Below are 20,459 nucleotides of genomic sequence, written 5' to 3'. Positions count from 1 at the left end.
ATCCTTGGCGACCTTAAGTATTACATAATGATTGTTTAGTTTACTTATTAGTGTCTATTCTCCCATTTCTTATATCTAGTAAGCATTACCCGGAGAAACATCCTAAATCTTGCTCCCATGCCATTGTGACAAATCACCTCGTGAAGAAACTCCGCCTTTTCACATGTCGGCAAACATCAAAAGGAATATTCCTCAGTGGGGGGCATTTAAGATGTTGCACACAATAGAAGCTACCGGGCATACAAGTGATTAGTATTAATATATTTTCCTCACTTACCTTCACAGCATGTGCCGGCCTTTCTTGATGTTGTATTGTTTCGTTAATACGGAAAATGTCGTTAAAAATGTCTGTAAAAGGAATGAAGGATGTTGTGTTCTTAAAATTTTTTGACATTTCGATGTTTTAAATTGTAGCAGTGATTGTTAAGAAATTGGTTATAAAGAATTCGAAATGATCTTTTATTAATAGCGGTCCTTTGTAACTAAGGCCTTTAGTTATCATTTTGATAAATGTTATTGTTTAGGCGTATGCTCGTATATAATGAAGTTTTCTCATACAGTTTACAGTTTAAGAAAAATTGGCGAAACATCTCTAATTACGGCCCTGCAATCGATAATTTAATGATCCTTTCCAGCTTATATTTATCATCTGTTTTAAGTCCCATTTCTCTAGCCCACTTCTACGTATGTTACAAGTTTTATACAATGATAATCAAGACTCCATCCCAGTTTTCCTAACATGATGACTTTTTTTATCTTGCCACAAAGTAAATAAGTAAAACTATTTCTTTTTTAGCCCAGAAGTGGATATTAGTCTCGAAGCGGGATTTTTGTATGGTTCACTATAAATGGCGTATCACGTTTCAAATTGTCGCCATTAAATGTTACTGCTCTCTGTTATGAAAAATCTGCATGTTTCTCGTATTGTGAAAAAACGACGGTGCCTAGAGCCATTAAACTTTATGTTTCTCCACCCGAAAGTGTGCACCTGGAAGACTGAATTTGGAATTTGTTTTATTAATTTATTTTATATTTTGTAAGACTTTCTGATTAAAATCTCAATGATCTGAAATTTTTCGTTAAATGAATTTTTGATTAAACCTCAACGATTTGAAAGACAGCAGTAGCAACACTTTTCGAAATAAGTTGGATGTCAAATTAAACTTTTATCTGAAGCGCGTATGATTCTTGATCTCGGAATATGTAAGACTTTGATCTTTTAATTTTAGGTAATAAACTCGGATGTATGAAAGCAATGTGTTGACGCTTTGATTCATTAGCTTTTAATATTGTCCTAGATTAATTTCATGGAGATACATATTTTATTATACTGTGGACTTCATTCTTAAATTAGATAGGAAACGGTGATACAAGCATATTAAATATATGTGACTCAACATTTCTGTTTCGCTGTTACTTTTCCTTTTCTAGCTGTTCCTCAAAAATTTAATGTGTAACGTGTATACGAGGCAGTTTCCTTTAGAAAGTCCTCCACGACGGCATTCCTTCCCTTAGGCAGATAGCCATAGTGTGCTTCGCCGCAGTCAACAAAACCAAACCAAACCACAAAATTTTAAATATAAATCTTTCAAGCGAATTTCGCTAAGATAAACATGTGTCTATAAATCTATCGAGTTGTTGACGTGTTATACCAAAAGGAAAATCCTCTTGAAATGGAATAAGCTTTCTCTTATTTTCATGCGAGTTAGCACTAATGGCAGATGGGAAAATGAGTCAGCTATGAAAGCCAGTTCAGTTTTCTATGCTTCAACGCAATGAAGGTTAGAGAAGGGGGCTTTGTAATCCCCACTGCACGCTAAGCAACAAATCACACACCGATGTCAACCGATTCGGCCCTTCGATTGCCAATAAATAACTCTGCTGTGACGTTAAATTATTACGATTGCCACGAACTTTCGCTTAAATCTGCACAGGAAACGCGCAAAGTATTCTAGTAACTGACACCTTCTGTTTCCGAAATTCATAAGAAGTAATATTAAATTTTAATTACTACATTAGACAAGTATTATCAGCTTAAATGTTAGAGGTTTACAGGTGCTAGGCCTTTTTTGGCTTTCCGTCCAATCTCTACGCTTTTTAAATTCCGATGTTTCCCTAAATTATGATAATTTTGCTGTCCCTGGATTCTGTCTCCTATGTAGCATTGGTTTTGACGGTGTATTAACAAGAAATGTCGAATCTTACTTGACGAATTATGAATATTTATAACTTGCATTGGTAAAATTAAAACCTCTCCGATGCAGGTCGTATTTAATAAATTGATTAAAATTTTTAACGGAAATTACAATAGCATCGATTACTTTCGGTGAGAACTTAAAGGTAATTTAACAATGTAATTCAAAAGGTAAGAATTAGTACTACACTACACAATTTAATTTAATCTAACAAGCTGACTCAGCAACCTACACCGAGGGACTAACTAAACGGCCAAAATGAATAGCCGCTACTAAGATTAACAGCTGGAGGACAAAATAGCAAACGTGCGCTACGCTAGGGAAAGCACGCTTTGTCTAGCTTTATCGTTTCACCCGTTTAAATACTCTCTTCATCTACTTAATTTGCATCCTGGCGAGGAACTAAGGGTGGAAATAGAGAATTCAGAAAAGATAACAAAATTGAAATAACTGGTTAGTAAACTAAGGGGATACCTACAGTTCGTATTTAATAAATTGGTTAAATATTTTAAAGTGCTATCGCCGTACGTTTGCTATTGTGTTAGCTGTTAGTGAGAAATTAATATGTTACTTTTTATTCAAAACTCTGGTAAGCTGAGATATTATTTTGAGACAATTTCTTTATCTTGATTGGACTTTCTTTACAACGCGCGCTATGCCTGTTACATGTTTTTAGTCTTTCCAAAGATGTAGGTATGAATTAAAAGTAAATATTTACGTTAATATTTTATTCATATTGAGTAAATTATTGAAAGTTCCACTAGGATATATATATATGCTAAAAAAAATGACAAATCAGTTTAAATGTTAACTATCACTTAATTGAAAAAATGCGGAGTGGGAAGCAATAATTTCAAGGATGGATCTCAAAATTAGTTTCTGCTAAACAATATAGTTTTATAAGGTGTTAATAAGGCGTTGTCAGTATTATTAAGTTAAAATTCAGGAACTTTTGAGATAAAATGAATAAAAGATTATGTATTGACCATATCAGATCATTTCAGCATTTTTAAAATTTTAAAATATTCGTGCTTAATATCTGTTGTAAACACATTAGCATGCATCAAAGTATTATCGGCCTAAGCATTGAGAAACGATATTCATAGATGCGCTAAGAGGAAACTAACACAAAAACTAAATCTTACTTTACATAGTCTAAATCTCACAAATTCTTGGCATGTATGGTACAAGGTATTTAGAAATTTTAATTAAATGTATTTTACATTTAAATTTATTTAATGCGATTATATTATTGATCGCAATCAATCGGTTCGATTTTATCCTTCATATTCAATTCATGCTTATGACTGAGCGCTAATCTTTTAATGCTGATTTCCTACTTGGAAACAAAGCATTTTGAAATAAATCTAGCATCTAATTTATGCCTTACGTCTTAATCTACCAACTAAGAAAACTAACTAAGAACTTGATGCAGAGTAGTGTAATGAGTATTTTTTCCTTCATTCTTTTACATTGCTCAATGGTATATCAGACAGTTTATGAAGAAATTTGCATAACTACTATTAAACTAAATTCTTAATTTGGTTCATAACACGCACGCGTAAGTTATTTTGAGCTCAAAGCATTCAAAATTAAATGCAATGAAAACATTTATTAGCATAATTATTTTTTAAAACTAATTTTTAAGAAATACTTTGTAGAGTCATTAGCTTATTTTGAAAGGGAAGACATGAAGAATGTGCAGTACCTTCGCGGGGGCTCGAACTGGACTTCTCGAATACGCGCCAAGTGTGCTACCTTTACATCACGAAGGCATGCTGGAAGGAGGGAGAAAATACCTTATACACACTCCCTTTTAAAGAGCGACTGGGGATTTAAGCTCCTTTCAGACGGTGTTTAAAGAGGCTTAGTCATAAGGCATAAAATGCGGGAGTGCCGTTCACACCTGCGAGACAGGGTATAAGCCGTAGCCAATTAGAGAAGCTAAATTTGCCGAACTACAGCTTTCTCGTTATGTTTTCCCGTTCAGGTTTCGAGTGTTCGCTCTGGTTGGTCGACTCTTATACCAAGTCGGCATAAAGTTGGAAACTTCGAACTTTATGCTAAAGCACCTAAACCAGTTTTTGTGACGTAGCAAGTTTTGGTTACATAGCAACAAAGCTCGGCTTATACCAGTTATAACATTTATACCTCCGTCTAAACGAAGCCTAAGGGGACCTAATCGCCAAATCCTGGTGGTGACGAATTATTGTTCACCACCTTTTAGGTTGGGCGCCACTGTAGAATTATTAGGTTTTTTTTTACTGCAGGAGAAGTGAAAAATATTCAGTGCCCTTGCCGGGACTCGAATCTGGACCTCTCTGGAATACGTGCCGAGTGTGCTGCGGTTACACCACGAAGGCACGCTGGAAGAAGGGAGAAATATCTATAACTTTTAAAACAAACAAATTTGCTTTTAAAAAAGCATTAAATTTAAGTAAATATAATATAATTTCTAACTTAATTATTATAACTAATGAAAAAAAATCAGAGTCAGGGGCATTTTACCGCAAGTGGGTCCGTGTGTCTTATTTATGTTAAAGTGTAATTAATATTTTACTAAATAGAATTTTTGCTCTTTGGGAGTCACATTAAAATTAAACTTGTGTAACTACAAAACTTCTCTTTTCTCAGTATTGAAATTAATCTTTTGCAAAACTATGTATCTAATTTAGAAAGTTTTAATCTAGAATAATACATACATAATAGAATCAATATTTAAAGAAACAAAGCCTGCTGCCACTTTTTACATATTGTAAAATAAAAATAATTATTATTCTTTTTAAAATCTTTTACTGGTTTCTTCGTTACTTATGCTTTAAGTTATTCTTTTTCTCCTAAAACGATACTTTATAATTAATTTCGTAACAAATCATGTTCAGTATTTTATAATTTACTTTGCATTAAGAACAATTCAGATTATGTGTGTATAAGTTAAAAAGTATCTTCTTTGCTGAGTGGTATTAATATTATTATTATAATTTTATTTTCGTAGATTGTCCTCAATTCTATGCACAGGTATCAGCCTAGAATTCACCTGGTCAGGAAATCCGGAAGTACGACTCTGAGCTCACCTGCAGAATTGGAAAACGAAGAGTTTAGAACGTACATTTTTCCTGAAACCGTTTTTACTGCAGTCACAGCTTACCAAAATCAGTTGGTATGTTTTCTTTTCTTGCTAAGACTTACTGAATAATTTTCTGAGAGACTTATTAGATTTGAGTTTGATACTTGCTCAACACTTATAGTAAAACTTCTATGTGAAGCTTCTTTTTGCATTATTATGTATTACAGTTTGTTTGAATATAAAGTTCTACGCTTTGTATTGCTCAAGCAAAGAAGCGAACTGAAGTTAAAACTAATCTTTCTTAAGTTCAAAATTGACATAATGTGTAAGCACATTGTATTGTTTTTATAACAGTAAGATAGTTTGTCTTTTACCGTACATGAAGGAGATCAACGTGCATAAGTTTTAATGCAAATTATAGCCAACGCAAATATTTTGTGTTTACATTGCAGTAATTACAAGGTAAACTGCATTGATACTAAATTTAGATTAAATGAAAAAGAATCGTACGTCAACATATGTGATGTTTGAGAATTGTTGCTGGATATTTCCTACTTAATGATACTATTATGAGAAAATCTATCAATCATATTTGAATTTCTTTTCAAATTTGGATTAAGTCAATCTCTTAATCCTATTTTTCAATTTCAGTGTCAACCCTATTTTCAGTGAGATAAAAACATTAAAATTATTTGAATTCGCTTTGTTAAAATTATACATTTTAACTCTTAAGTTAATTAAGGTAAAATTTACAGAACATAAAGTAATTTATTGCCCTATTTGTAAAAGTTAGACTACAAGTCTTTCATTTATTTCAGATAACAAAACTGAAAATCGACAGCAATCCCTTTGCCAAAGGTTTCAGAGACTCTTCACGGCTAACAGAATTAGAAAGGTGAGTGTAATGTAAAAAATACATGTTTACCATTATATGCTAGTATTAATGAAAATTCATATCGATAATTTTAAATTTAAATATTTTTCAAAATCATTAATTATGAGAGAAGAAAAAGACTGAAAAGGAAAGAAAATTTAGTATTGGTAGTTGCTGATAAATGGGCTATTAATAAATTACAGTATTCAGTCTTCTTTTACTGTTAATTCCAATAAGATAAACTTTAATAAGATAAACTTTACATATTCTAACCGAGAAAACGTGAACCTTCTTCTTCAATATCAAAAACAATGCTATCTGAGTTGGAAAATCCGAAATTTTTTGTTCTTACAAACAGATCACTTTTCCTTGAAAATCAAAGAGTTTTCTTTTTATTGGAACCAACATCTGAAAAGGTGGCGTATTTAATTATGGCAAGGCACACTAGGGCTATCTGCCTAAGGGAAGGATGCCTTCGTGGAGGACTTTCTAAGGGAAACTGGCTCGTATACACGTTACACATGGGGCAAACCACAAAAACGCCCATGCAACCAGCTCGTTCGCGGGATTCGAACCTCGTACCGAACTACCAGTGTTCAGCGACTTTACCGCTCGGCCGCTGGTGGGCCCAACATCTGAAAAGGGCACTGTGAACAGTATGGTGGTTAAGGAAGTCAGCTTCCATGTCTATGAGTTCCAGTTTGAATCTTGGAGAAGGCCTGGACGTATATTCCTTTTTCTTGCGGGTGTAGTACTGTCTGTTGCCTCTGTGGTGCACTTGGGGGAATATTCTCTGAGACGGCTGAATTACTGATAGACTGGGCCATTCCAGAAGAAAGCTAAACTTTGAAAGTCCCGGCTATTGAGGAAGGGAAGAGAGAAACATAATTAAAAGATTGACTTCCATTATGCAAATTCAATCCTTCTAATTTATTTTCTAATAAATATTAAAGAAAGAAGGATTTTATTATTGAGTGAATATTCATTATCTTGCCACAAATGTATGAGCAATTATAAATGTACATGTAACTTCATCTAATTACAATGCCGTAATTAATACTAGATTTTCAACAGTTATGCTACTTTCGTAATTCTAAGCTCTATACTTTCATAAATTTTGAATTTTGGAATTAGTCACCGTTCTTTTAAAAAATAGGTCAAATAAAAATCTATTTAGCTAGATCTATATAACATAATTTACTCACTGTATTTGTTATCCTTTTCTCACTTGAAGTACACATTCTTAGATTTTGTTGAAAATCTAATTTATTTCTTTACGTAGGGTAGCTTCAGTAAATTTTCAATTGCAAAGTTTTTTTGTTTGTTTGTTTTATTGTTGCTAAAAAAAGTATTATTTAAGCAATTAAAATGAATTCTCCAAAATTTCTCTGCCTGTTTCGTTTAAGAAAAATTTTCAATCTTATCTTTTTCATGTCCACATTTAGACTTCTCACTTTATAAATAATATTTTTTTTGTGCAATTTTTTTTTCATATATTCATTTGATTTCTTATTTTTATTTATTTATTTACATATTGAACTAGTCAAACAGTTTTTATCACTTGATTATGATTTATTTTCATTCTCTCTGGTTCAGTGAAGTATAAAAAAAGTTTGAAACTTTTTTGAAAATAAATGAAGAAATGAAAAGAAGTAGTAAATAAATAAAATACATTAACTCGGGGAATATTCTTCATCAAGTTATTGAGAATCGTCTAAATTTATCTTGCGTCTGAAATACGTGTAACTTAAGCGCAAAATGATTCTTAAGCTTGACACTTTATTTACATTGACGACGAAATAAGTTATTTCACTTCGTAAGATATAAAATATACCTTAACTAGCTAGCATTTAAAATATAATGAAGCTATAAAAAAAATAAGAATTTTGCGGAACATTTAAGTTTACGTTGAAAATTAAAAACCGAGTTGAAAGCAAATACTAAAAATATTCATTAAGAGGTCTGTTACTTAAAGCTTTTTTCCCCCTTTACGGTCCAAGCCAAATTTCAACAAGCTCGCTTGTTGGCAATGAGCCTCGAAAAAAGACCTCCCACATCGAAACCGCGACCCGAAAGGCGGAAACTGCAGTTTCCAAGTCCCAGTCGCCGTGTCCGTCTTGTCGAGGTTGTTAATTGACTTCTTTCATTCTGCCATCTTCTGTGGATCGGCTTACCAGCAGCGAGATGGTTAATCCTGATGACGGCCGGCAATGGCCCGTGTCCTGACACCCGACACTTTGCCACCCACGGTTCTCTGGAATGAGTTGCTAAAACGATCCCTATTTTTTCTCTTTGTTTTTGCATGCGGGGAACTTAGCCTTCTGTCCACACTTGGCATCTATCTAGAAGGGATTTTGTGATATTCTTTTCCTTTTCTTGGCAGGTGCAGAACCCTATCCTTCGAGGTCTTGAAAGCAGGAACTACGGAAAATCTAACAGCAGCAAGAAAATTTTTATTTAATGGATTATGAGTATATTCATAATTCTTATGAAATATTCTTGCTGTTGGAAGATTTATAACTAAAAAATTCTAAACCTTTATTAGCATTAAGCAGTCTATATTTGTTTCTGATGTTAATTAAAAATTATCTTAATCTTCCTATGCTTGATATCAACCCAATGAGTCAAAATCATCTTTTTTATGTATTATTTAAGTTACGATCTAATTACAAGAATTATTATCTGTCTTGTATTGGATGTCTTATTGTTTTAGAGATAATAACTTATCAAAAAAAAAAAAAATTAAAACTTTTGTTGGTAGACCATCATTCTAAGAATATCAAATAAGTAATAAAATCTTCTGTACCGAGTAGAACTTTGTAATTGTACCTAATTCACTCAACTTTTGGAAAAGTGAATTTTTTTTTTTTTTTTTTTGTTTTTGCATCAACTGTACATGCAGCAATTTTTTGATCCAGAGATTTAAAGGCCCAACCGCTACTAACTTTGCCTCAAATAGCATTAGTTTCGACTTAGTTTCTCTTATTCTGTAGAGGCCATTAGGCATTTTATTTCGGAGTGGAAGATGTGAGAAATGTGTAAGGTCTTTGCCGGGACCGACCTTCCGATTACTAGCCGGACGTGCTTTCCAATTACACCACGAAGGCAGTGTGGGAAAAGGTCAGGAGGAACCAAAATCATTGCATTCTCCAATACTAAAAGGGTGACTAGGAAGAAGGAGACTCAGTTGCCAAATCCTAGTGATGACGAATGATCGTCTACCACCTTTTAGTTCGTCTACCACTTTTTAGTTTGGGTGCCACTGCAGAGTCAGTTAGAAATTTTTAAAGCCGTGAAACATGAAGATCAGTAATGTCAGAATCAGAAAAACCAGATTCGACATCCGGACCTTCCGACTGCTAGACAAACGGGCTTCCAATTTACACTACGAAGGCACGTGGCAAAGAGGGAGAAAAATCTTACAATTCAATATCAGATTTTTTATATTCAGTCTTTGACGCTAAGAATTTCTGTAGTTGCGTGGCTACAAATTTTCATTTGATCTTCTAAAATTGTATTAAAAATTCCATAATTTTCGTAGACGAGGTTAGATAAAAGCTATCAAAGGATACCGAAAAAGAAAGCGTTGATTTTTTAAGATTTTTTTATTTTAACAAAGCACAAAATGCTCCTCAAACACCTTGTTAATTTCCTTGCTTGTTATTCGAAAATTCAGCTTTCGCAAAAAAAAAAAAAAAAATAGAAACACATATCTTTTTTTCGTATCTACATCATGTCTGTTAAGATAAGATGTCTATTATTCCCGGCGTAATCTGATTATTTCTCTATCCATTTAAGATCTATACTGTGTAAGGAAAGATATCTGGTAGAAAAGCAATCTTTATAACGAATGCCCTTTCTTAGATAATTCTTCACCATGCTCCTGTAATTCAGAGTTATGACTGCATATTAAAATATTCATAACCGTTTGTCTTCACTTATGTACCATCCCCACGATTATCTTCAGAATGAGCAAATGAGTCACCACCATCAAGTCTTTCCAACTCATCTTCATCCAGCCTCCCAAACTCACCATAATGCGCACCACAGAAGCCCCATTTGAAAACAGAGGCGACAGCATGATACATTATCTCAAATAATGAATAGATAGCACTTATTTGATTAGGACAGCCCGAGGATACTAATGGCAGTTGCTGAAAAGATATGGACAAGTCCTCCGCGCTCAAATTACGGGTCTGGGAAGTGTAAATTTACGAATTTCCCTGGGGAGGAGAAGATCTGGCGTAAAACTGGAGATTTTCGTCGCTAGGAAGTGGCTGATTTAGCGCTAAAAGGGTGTCTAATATTAGACTAGGTAACGATTCGCATGAGTTTGTTTCTGGTGCTTAGAAATGGAGCTAGGGGTGTCACATAACGTTTTAATTTTCGTAATCGTGCTGGGCCGGAGTAATTTGAAGGATGCTCTGCCCAAATATTGTTACGAGAGTAGTGATGAATGGGAACTACACTGCAGTTCTGACTAAATTAATGCGTTTACGTTCTTAAAAGTATCTGTGGGATTTGCCTATCTGCATTAAAAATTCCGATTCGTTTCTTTCCGCCTCTCCGTATGAGAAGCACTGGATGTTGAATCTTTCAAAACGTGGAGATTTTAATTATTTTCATCTTACGCTTTATATATATTCGGTATAATTTTAAGTCTTTGAATTTTAAATTGTTCATAACATGAACATTTGCTGGGATTGTATTCTTTGACAATGTTATTTATTGCATGTATGTTAGAGAGTATAAAATACATATTCTGTTTTGTAAGATATTATTGTTTCTTACTCTTACTTGTGTCCTATTCGTTATGATCGTTTGCGGTACCTGACATGGTACGTTGCTTGCCATAGAATTCTGCAGGAGCCATGGATATTTATAGTTATTTGTATCCTCTTCTTACGAGTGTAATACCGATCTGCCACCTGCAACTAGGCAGAAGACAGCTAAAGGAAATGCCCTAGTTTTTTAGTTAAATACATTGTAGAGCCATTATGTTAGTTTGAAGCGGGAGACTTGAAAAATGTGCAGTGCCTTCGCCGGGACTCAAACCTGCATTTCTCGAATACGCCCCGAGTGTGCTACTGTTACACTTGGAAGGCATGCTGGAAGGAGAGAGAAAATACCTTATATACTCCACCTTTTAAAGGGTGACTGGGAAGGAGGGGATCCAATCGCCAAATCCTGGTGGTGACGCATTATCGTCCACCATCTTTTAATTCGGGCGCCACTGTAGAGTCATTAGGTTATTTTGAAGCAGGACAGATGAAAAATGTGTAACGTCCTCGTTGAGGCTCGAACGTGGGTCTCTCGAATACTCTCCGAGTGTGCTACCGTTATACCACAAAGGCATCCTGGAAGGAATGAGAAAATACCTTACAACATTTTTGCATTTAACTTAGTACAATTATATTATTGATCACAATCAATGGTTTTGATTTTACACTGATCGGGAATAAATCAATTTTATTTAATATTGGTCAATCAAGTGGTCAGGAATCGCATAATTGTCTGTTCCCGACTGACGCTTAACGAACAAATGTCCAGCTTTTCGGATGAGGATGGGGAGATTCTTTCTTATCAAAATACTTATAAAAATTTTGTTATTTTTGGAGAAATGTAAACATTTTGTTGAAGGTAACAAGAATAGTAACTTTCGAAGTGCATATCTTACAAAATTTTAATATGAAGTTAACAAAATAGTATAATTTAAAAATAAGTTTCATTAAATAAATTCTTCAATTAAATAACTGCTCATAAAAATTACATGTACGAAAAGTACGTGTCAAGGTACGAAAAAGTCTTGTAAGTCTTAAAAGCAGATACGGTTGGAAGAAAATAATTAAAAAAAAATGAAACATTCTTTCTTCATATCATGCAAATTAAAATAATATGTGAAATTATGGACGTAAAACTTGTTGTAAATAACTGCTCATAAAAATTACATGTACGAAAAGTACGTGTCAAGGTGCGAAACGAAGTCTTAAAAGCAGATATGGTTGGAAGAAAATAATTTTAAAAAAATGAAACATTCTTTCTTCATATCATGCAAATTGAAATAATATGTGAAATTATGAACGTACAACTTGTTCGGTACAATTTTTACATAATGTATTTTAAAACTGCTTATTTAGATACTAAACTTTAAAAAAAAATTAACAGAATATTAACTGAAAATTTCATTACATCCAGCTATTTCTTAACCCAGTGATACCGGAAATCCTTTATAACAAAATAACACAAGTGCGTATCAGTGAGCATTAGCAGAAGCAACTGCCATCTTTTCCCAACCACCGCATAAATAACATTAGCAAAACAAAAGCTCTTAATAATAATAACAGCGCATATCTTCTTTGAAGGAGGGGGGGGGAATCTTCATCTTCTTGAGCCTCTGACCTATACGAAGTGTGATCAAGATTGACAGATAACCCGCCTCCCCGCCAAAGGTGTGTTGCGCGGCTCTGTTATTGAGGAAGAATGGCGGCATCCAAGCCTTGTGATCTAAGTTCGCCGATAAATAGCTGTCAGGAAAAGATGGATGACTAAATTCAATCTCGCGGTGAATTTTTCGCGCCCTTCCCCACTTGCAAGTGGCTGCAGATACACATGCGCTTGTGATAGGTCGATAATGAAAATTAGTTAATCGCCGTTAAGATTGCAAGACGGTTCTTTTTGAGGTTTCTCACCCTCCCCCTCCTCTTGGACGTTTCTGTTTCTGATTGACTCTTTGCATTGCTGTTTCTGATTGACTCTTTGCGCTGGTATTTCACTTCCGGTTAGGACCCTTTTTTACAGCAAAATAAAACAGGGTAATGATCTTTACAGTTCATCACGATTATTTCGCACGATCTTGGCTTTATTTGGCTCGAGAGGGAAAATCAGAAACTGGACTGGAAGATCGTTAATGTGGAATTAGGTCGAGGTCTTCTCAAATTGGATGCCCGATTTTGCCCACAAATAGAGATCTTTTAATCGATTATGATAATTAAACTGATACTTAAGAATTTCAGAGAGCAGTTGGAAAAGAAAATTGCTCTTGCTATCCTTTATATTGCTTATTGCCTTAAATGGTGCTAGCCTTTTTCAGCGTGGTTATGCAGACGAATTTGATAAATTGTTATTGAGTAATTGACCTGATGTGTGATCAAGACTGTGTTTGTTAAACTGGACAAATAAGCAACTTTAAATTGCTGTAGATTCGGTATTAAGTTCTACTAATTTCGAGGGTAACTAACTGATAAGATCTTCTTAAAGAAAACAAAGATTTTGATCATTTTGCGAACAATACATTTTCAATTTAAAAACTTTTTTTTTTTGATATAATGAGAAATTACATGACAATGCAGTTTAAAATTATTTAAAGTAAATTTTTAGCATTTAAACGTATTAATTGTTCTTTTTATAATGCTATTCCAACCCAAATTTAATATCACTAGTTTTCTCTTAATTAGTGAAGACATGTTATGAAAATTACTTTCTGATTATCGGCAAACTGTTAATCGGTTTTAATGTTCAAATGAAATTTCTTCCGTCTGCCTTAATTTCAATATTTAAAATTTATAAATGCAAATTTAATAACTAAGTTAAATATGTTTTTTCCTATTAACGCAAATTGATTTTACAGACCATCCATGATTTCGACTTTGTATGATAAATACTCAGCTAATATCCCCTCCCAATAAAGAATAAGAGCAACTATAATTTAGTTTCCTTTATTTACGTTATAGAAATTATTATGTGAATTTATTACAGTACCGAAGGGCATTTTTTATAGAAAATAAGCTTTATTATATTATTATATAAGCATACAAGAATACGAGAAAGTATTTTCCTTATAATTCTAAAATTTCATTAAAATTTTAAAATCCCTTTCACTTTAAAAGCATCCAAATTACGCATGAATTGAGAATCCTGTTTACTAAAATTAACATGTTTACATGAGCCATTTGCCACCTGTGTTATTTTAATTAAAAACATTTAAACTAAACAGAACTACTTTGCAATAAAAATTAGATTATGATTGTCAAGGTAAAGGTATCGGCAATCACCATAAAATTTTCAGAACTGATCAAGTTCGTAAGCAGAACAACAAGGACAAGGTAGGAAATTCCGCAATTATCCGCAACACCCCAAAACAGGGCGTACAAAAGGTATAAACAACAGGGCTATTTAAACACTTTTAAATAGTCTCATATGTATTATAAGCAAAATTGCTTTTCTTTGAAATCGTGCTTGCTGTAGATTCCCCTAAGACTTTAACTGAAGATAGAATGTGAAGAATTGAACTGTTTTGTACTAACGCTAATATTCAATTCATACGCATTTTTATCTTTTTCTAAGAAGTTATTCACGACTTTTTTAAATTGTTTTTGTTGCAGTAAAAATTATTTGTTTGAATTTTGTGAATTGACTTACTGAAAATATTATTTTATCTAATTTCAGTTTAGAACTTCAGCAACTAAACATGTGTGTCTCTTCCAGGGAGACAATGGAGACGCTCATGACAGAACACACTTACTCCAGAACTCCCTTAAGACCATTTTTGGACATTGACCGCGAAGAATTGAACTGTTTACTGCTACGAGAGAAAGCAGAAATGCTTGGACTATCAGCGAGACCTTCTTTTTTCTGGAGGCCTCCTACACCAGGATACCCTTCTGGGGATCATTACCCTCTCTTGGCATCGCAGGCCGCTTGTCTGCCACCCCATCTCTATTCTGTATCCCGCTCTGTACCTCCCCATGTTCTTCAGCAGTGGACAAGCAATCCGTCGTCACTGTCAGGATTTAGCCACTACCATTTATTGATGAACAACATGGCGTCGGGGACTTGTCCTCCCCCCGTTGGTACTGTAAGGCCTTTACCTAGTCATCCTGCGGCCACAGATGGGCCACCTAACCATCGTTATATGCCTTATATCTACGCCAGGAAGGACCAGACTAATGGCAGTGATCCAGAAGCATCATCTCCTAGTTTAAGATGAAAATGGATGTGCTGAAGTCGTTGGTTCCAGACTGCAAATATCCGAATTTTTGGATATAAACTCTAAAAAAATTTGTAAAGACTTATGATCTGACAGTGAGAGATTTTTGTATGGCAATAACTACCTGACACTTGCACTTTTAAGGCGAACTTGTAAAAATAATTGGATTTGTACTCCAAATACCTGGTACAGAACTATTTAAAAAAAAAAAAAAAAAAAAAAAAAAACTGAATTTTAGTGTAACAGGTTTGGCATAGTATACTTCCTACTAATGAAGATGAGAATTCAGTGTCTTTCTCATTTTCTAATTAGCATTAATGTGTTCACTTTTATTTCACGACCCATGATCATTGTATTACTTTAAGGCAGCAAAAATTGTCATAGTGCCTCAGTCATTTTGTGCTGATAGCTGAAAATTTCATTGAAACTACAATTAATATTTATAAACAAAAAATTTCTTTTATTTTTGAGACATGACTTTTGTTATAATGAAGCGTATATAGTCTACTTATGTGATTTTTTAAAATCATTTTTCCCTTTAAATCAGTATACTTAATATGGGCTGCATAATTTTGATATGTTTAGATTTGAAAGCGCTAAAGTGAAGTATATAATATTAGTTCCATTAAAAGAGTATTTATGAGATGTTTCTGTTTAACGAAACTATGAAGAGCGTTGATTTGAAATGTTAGACTGGCAAGAAAAGAAGCCTTTTTTTTTTTATTTATTTTATTTTGTTTTTGACTGTATAAGTACGCTTCTGCACAATAAATCTGCTCCTAAATAATAAAATGAGCTCTTTTTTTTTTTCCAAATTAATTAATTCTTTCTCCGTTGTATAATTCTTCGCCTCTTGAATTTTCAAACCAAGGATTGATAAGGATTTTCGTTTTCTCAATCTTTTCTCCCCCCCCCCACCACCAAGTGTGATTAGAGTTATCATCAGAAACTCGTGTTATTGTATACTTCAATGAAATTTTATTGTTGCCATAGTGTCTGCAATAAACTGATGATATAATCATTATAAAAAGCGAAAACTGTAATAAGTTGCAGAAATCATGTTAGTCCGCATCAGACACTTTGGCAAATTTGTAAAAATATCAGCATTTAAAATACTCAGATTCAGGGTCATTTTTTTTACTCAGTCTTTCGCGCTTGATCGAATGAGATCTGGCGTAAATTTACCAAAGATGGATAATTATGATTTGTGTAATGAATAATAAAATGTAATAAAGTTGTAATATATGTAGTAGCGGCAGCTCGACATATTTTGCCGTTATTGTGTTTATAGAAAAAGTTTGTTTTAAATATTGTTTTTTTTTTTTTTTTACATAAAACAGCAAAATATTATTGTACTTAAATATTTCTTTAATTCCGAAATACTTGATATATCTAAAATGAATAAATCTATATTATAATATTTAAAAAATATTGTTTTCATCACAATTAATAGAAAAGCATTTAAACTTAAGGTTTTGTTTAATACTTAGGTTTAAACAATGTATTAAAAGTATTATACACACACACACACAAAAAAAAAAAAAAAAAAAAAACACAACTATGTAAATAATATTCTGTAAGTGTAGATTTTGTATTGTGTGTGCATTATTATAAAAATTTATAAAATGTAGATAATATAAATTTAGTCTTCTGTGTTGTGATTAAGAAATTATTCAAACTTTTCAGAAATTATTTATGCATTTATTCTGAGTGATACGACGGAGTGACTAGGAGTCAGAATGAATGTTCAAAATCTGTTTAATAAATTTGTTACATGTAAAGAGTTCAAGAGCAAATACTCCGAATTAAAAAAAATTTTTTTTCTGATGAAAAATGTGCATTTTATTTGTTCTTACTGATATCTAATATTTACACAACGAATAACAGTAGCTTTTAAAATGCTATTTTAGTTGATAATCCGTTTTTTTTGTCTCTGTTATTAAAATATTTAATATCTATAATAACAAAATGTAGACAAAACATTTCCTTAGACAACAAGAGTCTGCTTATCTGTTTATCATTAACTAGAAAACATCAGGTCCATCGAAAAGTAAAATTATACTTTACTTAGTCGTTTAGTTCGCAATTGATCTCAAGTTAAACTGCATGAGAATTTAGCATTCAGAAGCTATGAAATCTAAAACTTGACGAATTCAGTTCAAATAAATTAAATGCAAGTTCATTAAATTTATGTAATTTCCTTTAGCCCAAAGGGGCTATTTTCCCAGAAAGGTTATTAATTTCGTTTTGGGATTTTACTTCGTTCACTATAAAACGGCGTCTCACTTTTCAAAATGTTGCCACTAAATATTAAAGCCCTGCGGTATATTTAAAGAAATTAATTAATGAAGAGTCTGTATGTTTCTCGCATTGTGGAAAAAAGAATGATACCTACAGACATCAAATTTTGAATAAGTCCTCCACTCGAATATAGGCGACTGGAAATCCAAATTTGGAATTATCTATTTCATATTTTGTAAAACTTTAAAGAATTTTTTATTAACAAGCTCAACGATTTCAAAGCCAGGAATGACAATACTGTACCCCCCCCCCCCAAAAAAAAAAAATTCTACAGCGCACGAGACTGTATATCGGAAATTCTAAAGATGTACTGCTTTTAAATATTTTGTGATATTGATGTTGAATTGAATTTTATGGTTTATGTGAGAAGAATATGATATTTAATAAATAAAAGTAACACGCAAAACGTTAAAAAAACACCCCTTTGGGCGTAATAGGAAATCTGAAAGCTTTCATGCTTTTTTACTTTTATATTTCATTTTTTTTTTTTTTTTTTTTCTTTCTGTTTTAGTTCAAAATGGCTATGAGTCCCGAAAAGGGATTTTACATCGAGTCACTATAAATGCGTCACTTCCCTTTTTATTCGCCACTTCACTTCTGATGCCGTTCGGCAAAATGCAAGCTACTTATCTTTCAAATTGAACCTGACTATTCTGGAATAACAGACAAAGCTATATGAAAGCAATAGATGTAGTTTTTGGAACTATTCGTTTCTTACTTTTGAATTAATGATTGATTAATGAATTGATCTAAATGATAAAAATGTACTCAGTTCGTTATCTATTTAATTAAAAATATTCATTATTTTCATAGAATGACGTTATATATATTTATATTATTTATTTCATATTTTGAAAAATTTAATGAATTTTTGATTTAGAAACTCGATGATTTGAGAGCAAGCAGTAGCAACACTGTACGGAATAAAACATTTTTATTTCCAGCGTGTGAGACAGTCTATCGAAAATTTTAAAGATGCACTGTTTTTAAATATTTTGTGATTTTGCTGTTGAATTGAATTTTATGTGGCTTAAGTGCGAAGGAAAATATTTAATAAATAAAGTTAACACATAAAACGTTAATAATAAAAAAAAACAAAAAAAAGTTTGTAAACCATCTTTATAAAAAACTGAACACGCTATAATGAACTGAGAAAAGACTGACATATGTATATGTCAACAATTAATATTCAGCCGGAAATTCTAAATATATGTTGCTATGCTGCTTTGGAAATTTTCGTAATTTTGCTGCTGAACTGTGCATGGCGAAAATACGAAGAAAACGATGTTTAATAATAAAGTTTTTTAAAAAAAATGAGTATAATACCAAACTGCTGGACTGCGAGAGCGTAAAAAACCTTAACAAAGCATTTCGGGCGACCGTTAGAATTTAAAACCTTCCAGATACCCCCCCCCCCGTAATCTTATTCGTAGAGGAATAATCTTAGGATTTACAAGTTATGATTAATTTATTTTACATTTCTAAACTTATCATTTTACATTATTGAAATGAACCTAGTGAAATTAAATACATAATTTAATTCAACATTTTACTGAACTTTCCTTTTAATGCTAGTTTAACAATGCATTCATTGTTTTAAACTTATTAAGCAAATGAAAATAATAACCAATTAACCCTAATAACATTCTCTAAAGCTACTTAAGTTTAAATTATTATGATGGAAGGTAATAAGTAGTCATAGTAAAATGAATTATTCCAGTTTTAATTTAAGTTTGATTTAATTGTTAATTACAGAGCCCTCTTTCAAGTACAATTTAATTAAAAATTCAAATAACTACTTAATTACATGAAGATGACTTTAAACATTAAATCTCTTCTCTAAGCAAACATGCTCAAAACAAGATTTGAATAAATAACCGTAAGGGGCTACAACAGATATCTTTTGTAGTAACCTTTCTCCTGACGTTTAATTGACACGATAATTAGTTGTAGGACTATTAATAAAAGATTTCTTGACTCGCTAGAATTCTTCTGTATATCTAGTTATTAAATTACGCGTTATCAGTTATCAATTAATCATTAATATTTAATTAAATGGACAAAAATACGCTGATATAACATGTTGAGTTCTTTTAATACATTAATTAATTGCAACCAAGAAATTAAATGCGCATTTAAGTTTTATTAGATTTAGTTTATGGGATCTAAGGTTTTATTAGATCATCAAATTTGATGTATATTTTGTTTCAAGTCGTGAAAATCTCGAATTTTTACCTGAAGTTTCTTTATACTGTTACGAAATGTAAAGACGAGGTGAGGTGGCTTCCCCGCAAAGCAGTTTTATGATTGCCATAAAATGCCAAAGGAAGGCAGGATTACCACATTTGGCAACAAAATTGGCGTATGTCATGGACGGATGGAGAACCTTCTGAAACGAATTCTTACGGGTTTAGCCCAGAATGTTCTCGAACACAAGCCGAAAGCTATATAAACCCTGCTGGTCCGCAGTCAGTCAGTGTGCGTGTGTCTCTCATCGAGTGTGTGTCTCGTCTAGCGAGTGAGTCCCTACGGAGTGGATCGAGTTGACAGCCGGGCAGCGAGTGCCGACTGGGTCGTCGAATGCAACGCAAGATTCTCGTAGTATATCGCGGTTAATGCATCGTCGAGAGAGCGTGTTGAGCTCCGGGAACAACTGTACCGAAGAGTTGGGAGCTGTGATGGTGTGTCGTCGAGTGCATCGCGAGTTGTAGCGTGGAGAGTCTCGAGAGTACGTGAAGTTCCGAGAACGATCGAGCAGAGTCGGGAGCTTTGCTGTCTTCACCGTTATTGCCTGACAGTGTAAAGGCTGTGTCGCTGATTGTTCCAGCGTGTTTATAGTAGATCTTCGACGACTGTAAAAAGTGTTATTGGAATTGTCCTGATTAATATTGGCTAATAAAAGTGTGTTTCGATACTTCATCAAGTAGTGCCGTCATTATTCACTCCAAATCCATACGAGCCCCGTACAAACGTGAAGGAAAAGGAAAAAAAAAAAAAAAAAAAAAAAAAAACGTAACAATACATACTCGGGCTAAA

General features: G+C 33.0%; 1 protein-coding gene across 2 annotated transcripts in view; it reads left to right on the top strand.

Moving 5' to 3' along the window:
* The window catches only part of LOC118190204 (T-box transcription factor TBX20-like), a 125,195-nt gene extending 108,239 nt beyond the window's left edge, over positions 1-16,956 (top strand). Inside the window, exons 4-6 of one of the 2 annotated variants that reach the window (XM_035360880.2) lie at positions 5,191-5,355; positions 6,081-6,157; positions 14,621-16,956. In XM_035360880.2, the coding sequence (XP_035216771.1) occupies positions 5,191-5,355; positions 6,081-6,157; positions 14,621-15,122 (744 nt within the window). In that variant the 3' untranslated portion in view covers positions 15,123-16,956. Of the gene's footprint in view, positions 1-5,190; positions 5,356-6,080; positions 6,158-14,581 lie in introns of both variants that reach the window. The other variant, XM_035360879.2, reaches the window with a different exon arrangement.
* Positions 16,957-20,459: the final 3,503 nt, after the last annotated feature.

Source organism: Stegodyphus dumicola, chromosome 1, assembly GCF_044657685.1.
Source record: "Stegodyphus dumicola isolate Sdum_Otavi_A_Nest chromosome 1, ASM4465768v1".
NCBI classification, from domain to species: Eukaryota; Metazoa; Arthropoda; class Arachnida; order Araneae; family Eresidae; genus Stegodyphus; species Stegodyphus dumicola.
Note: the sequence above shows the minus strand (reverse complement) of the source record. Positions and strands in the feature narration are given on the sequence as shown.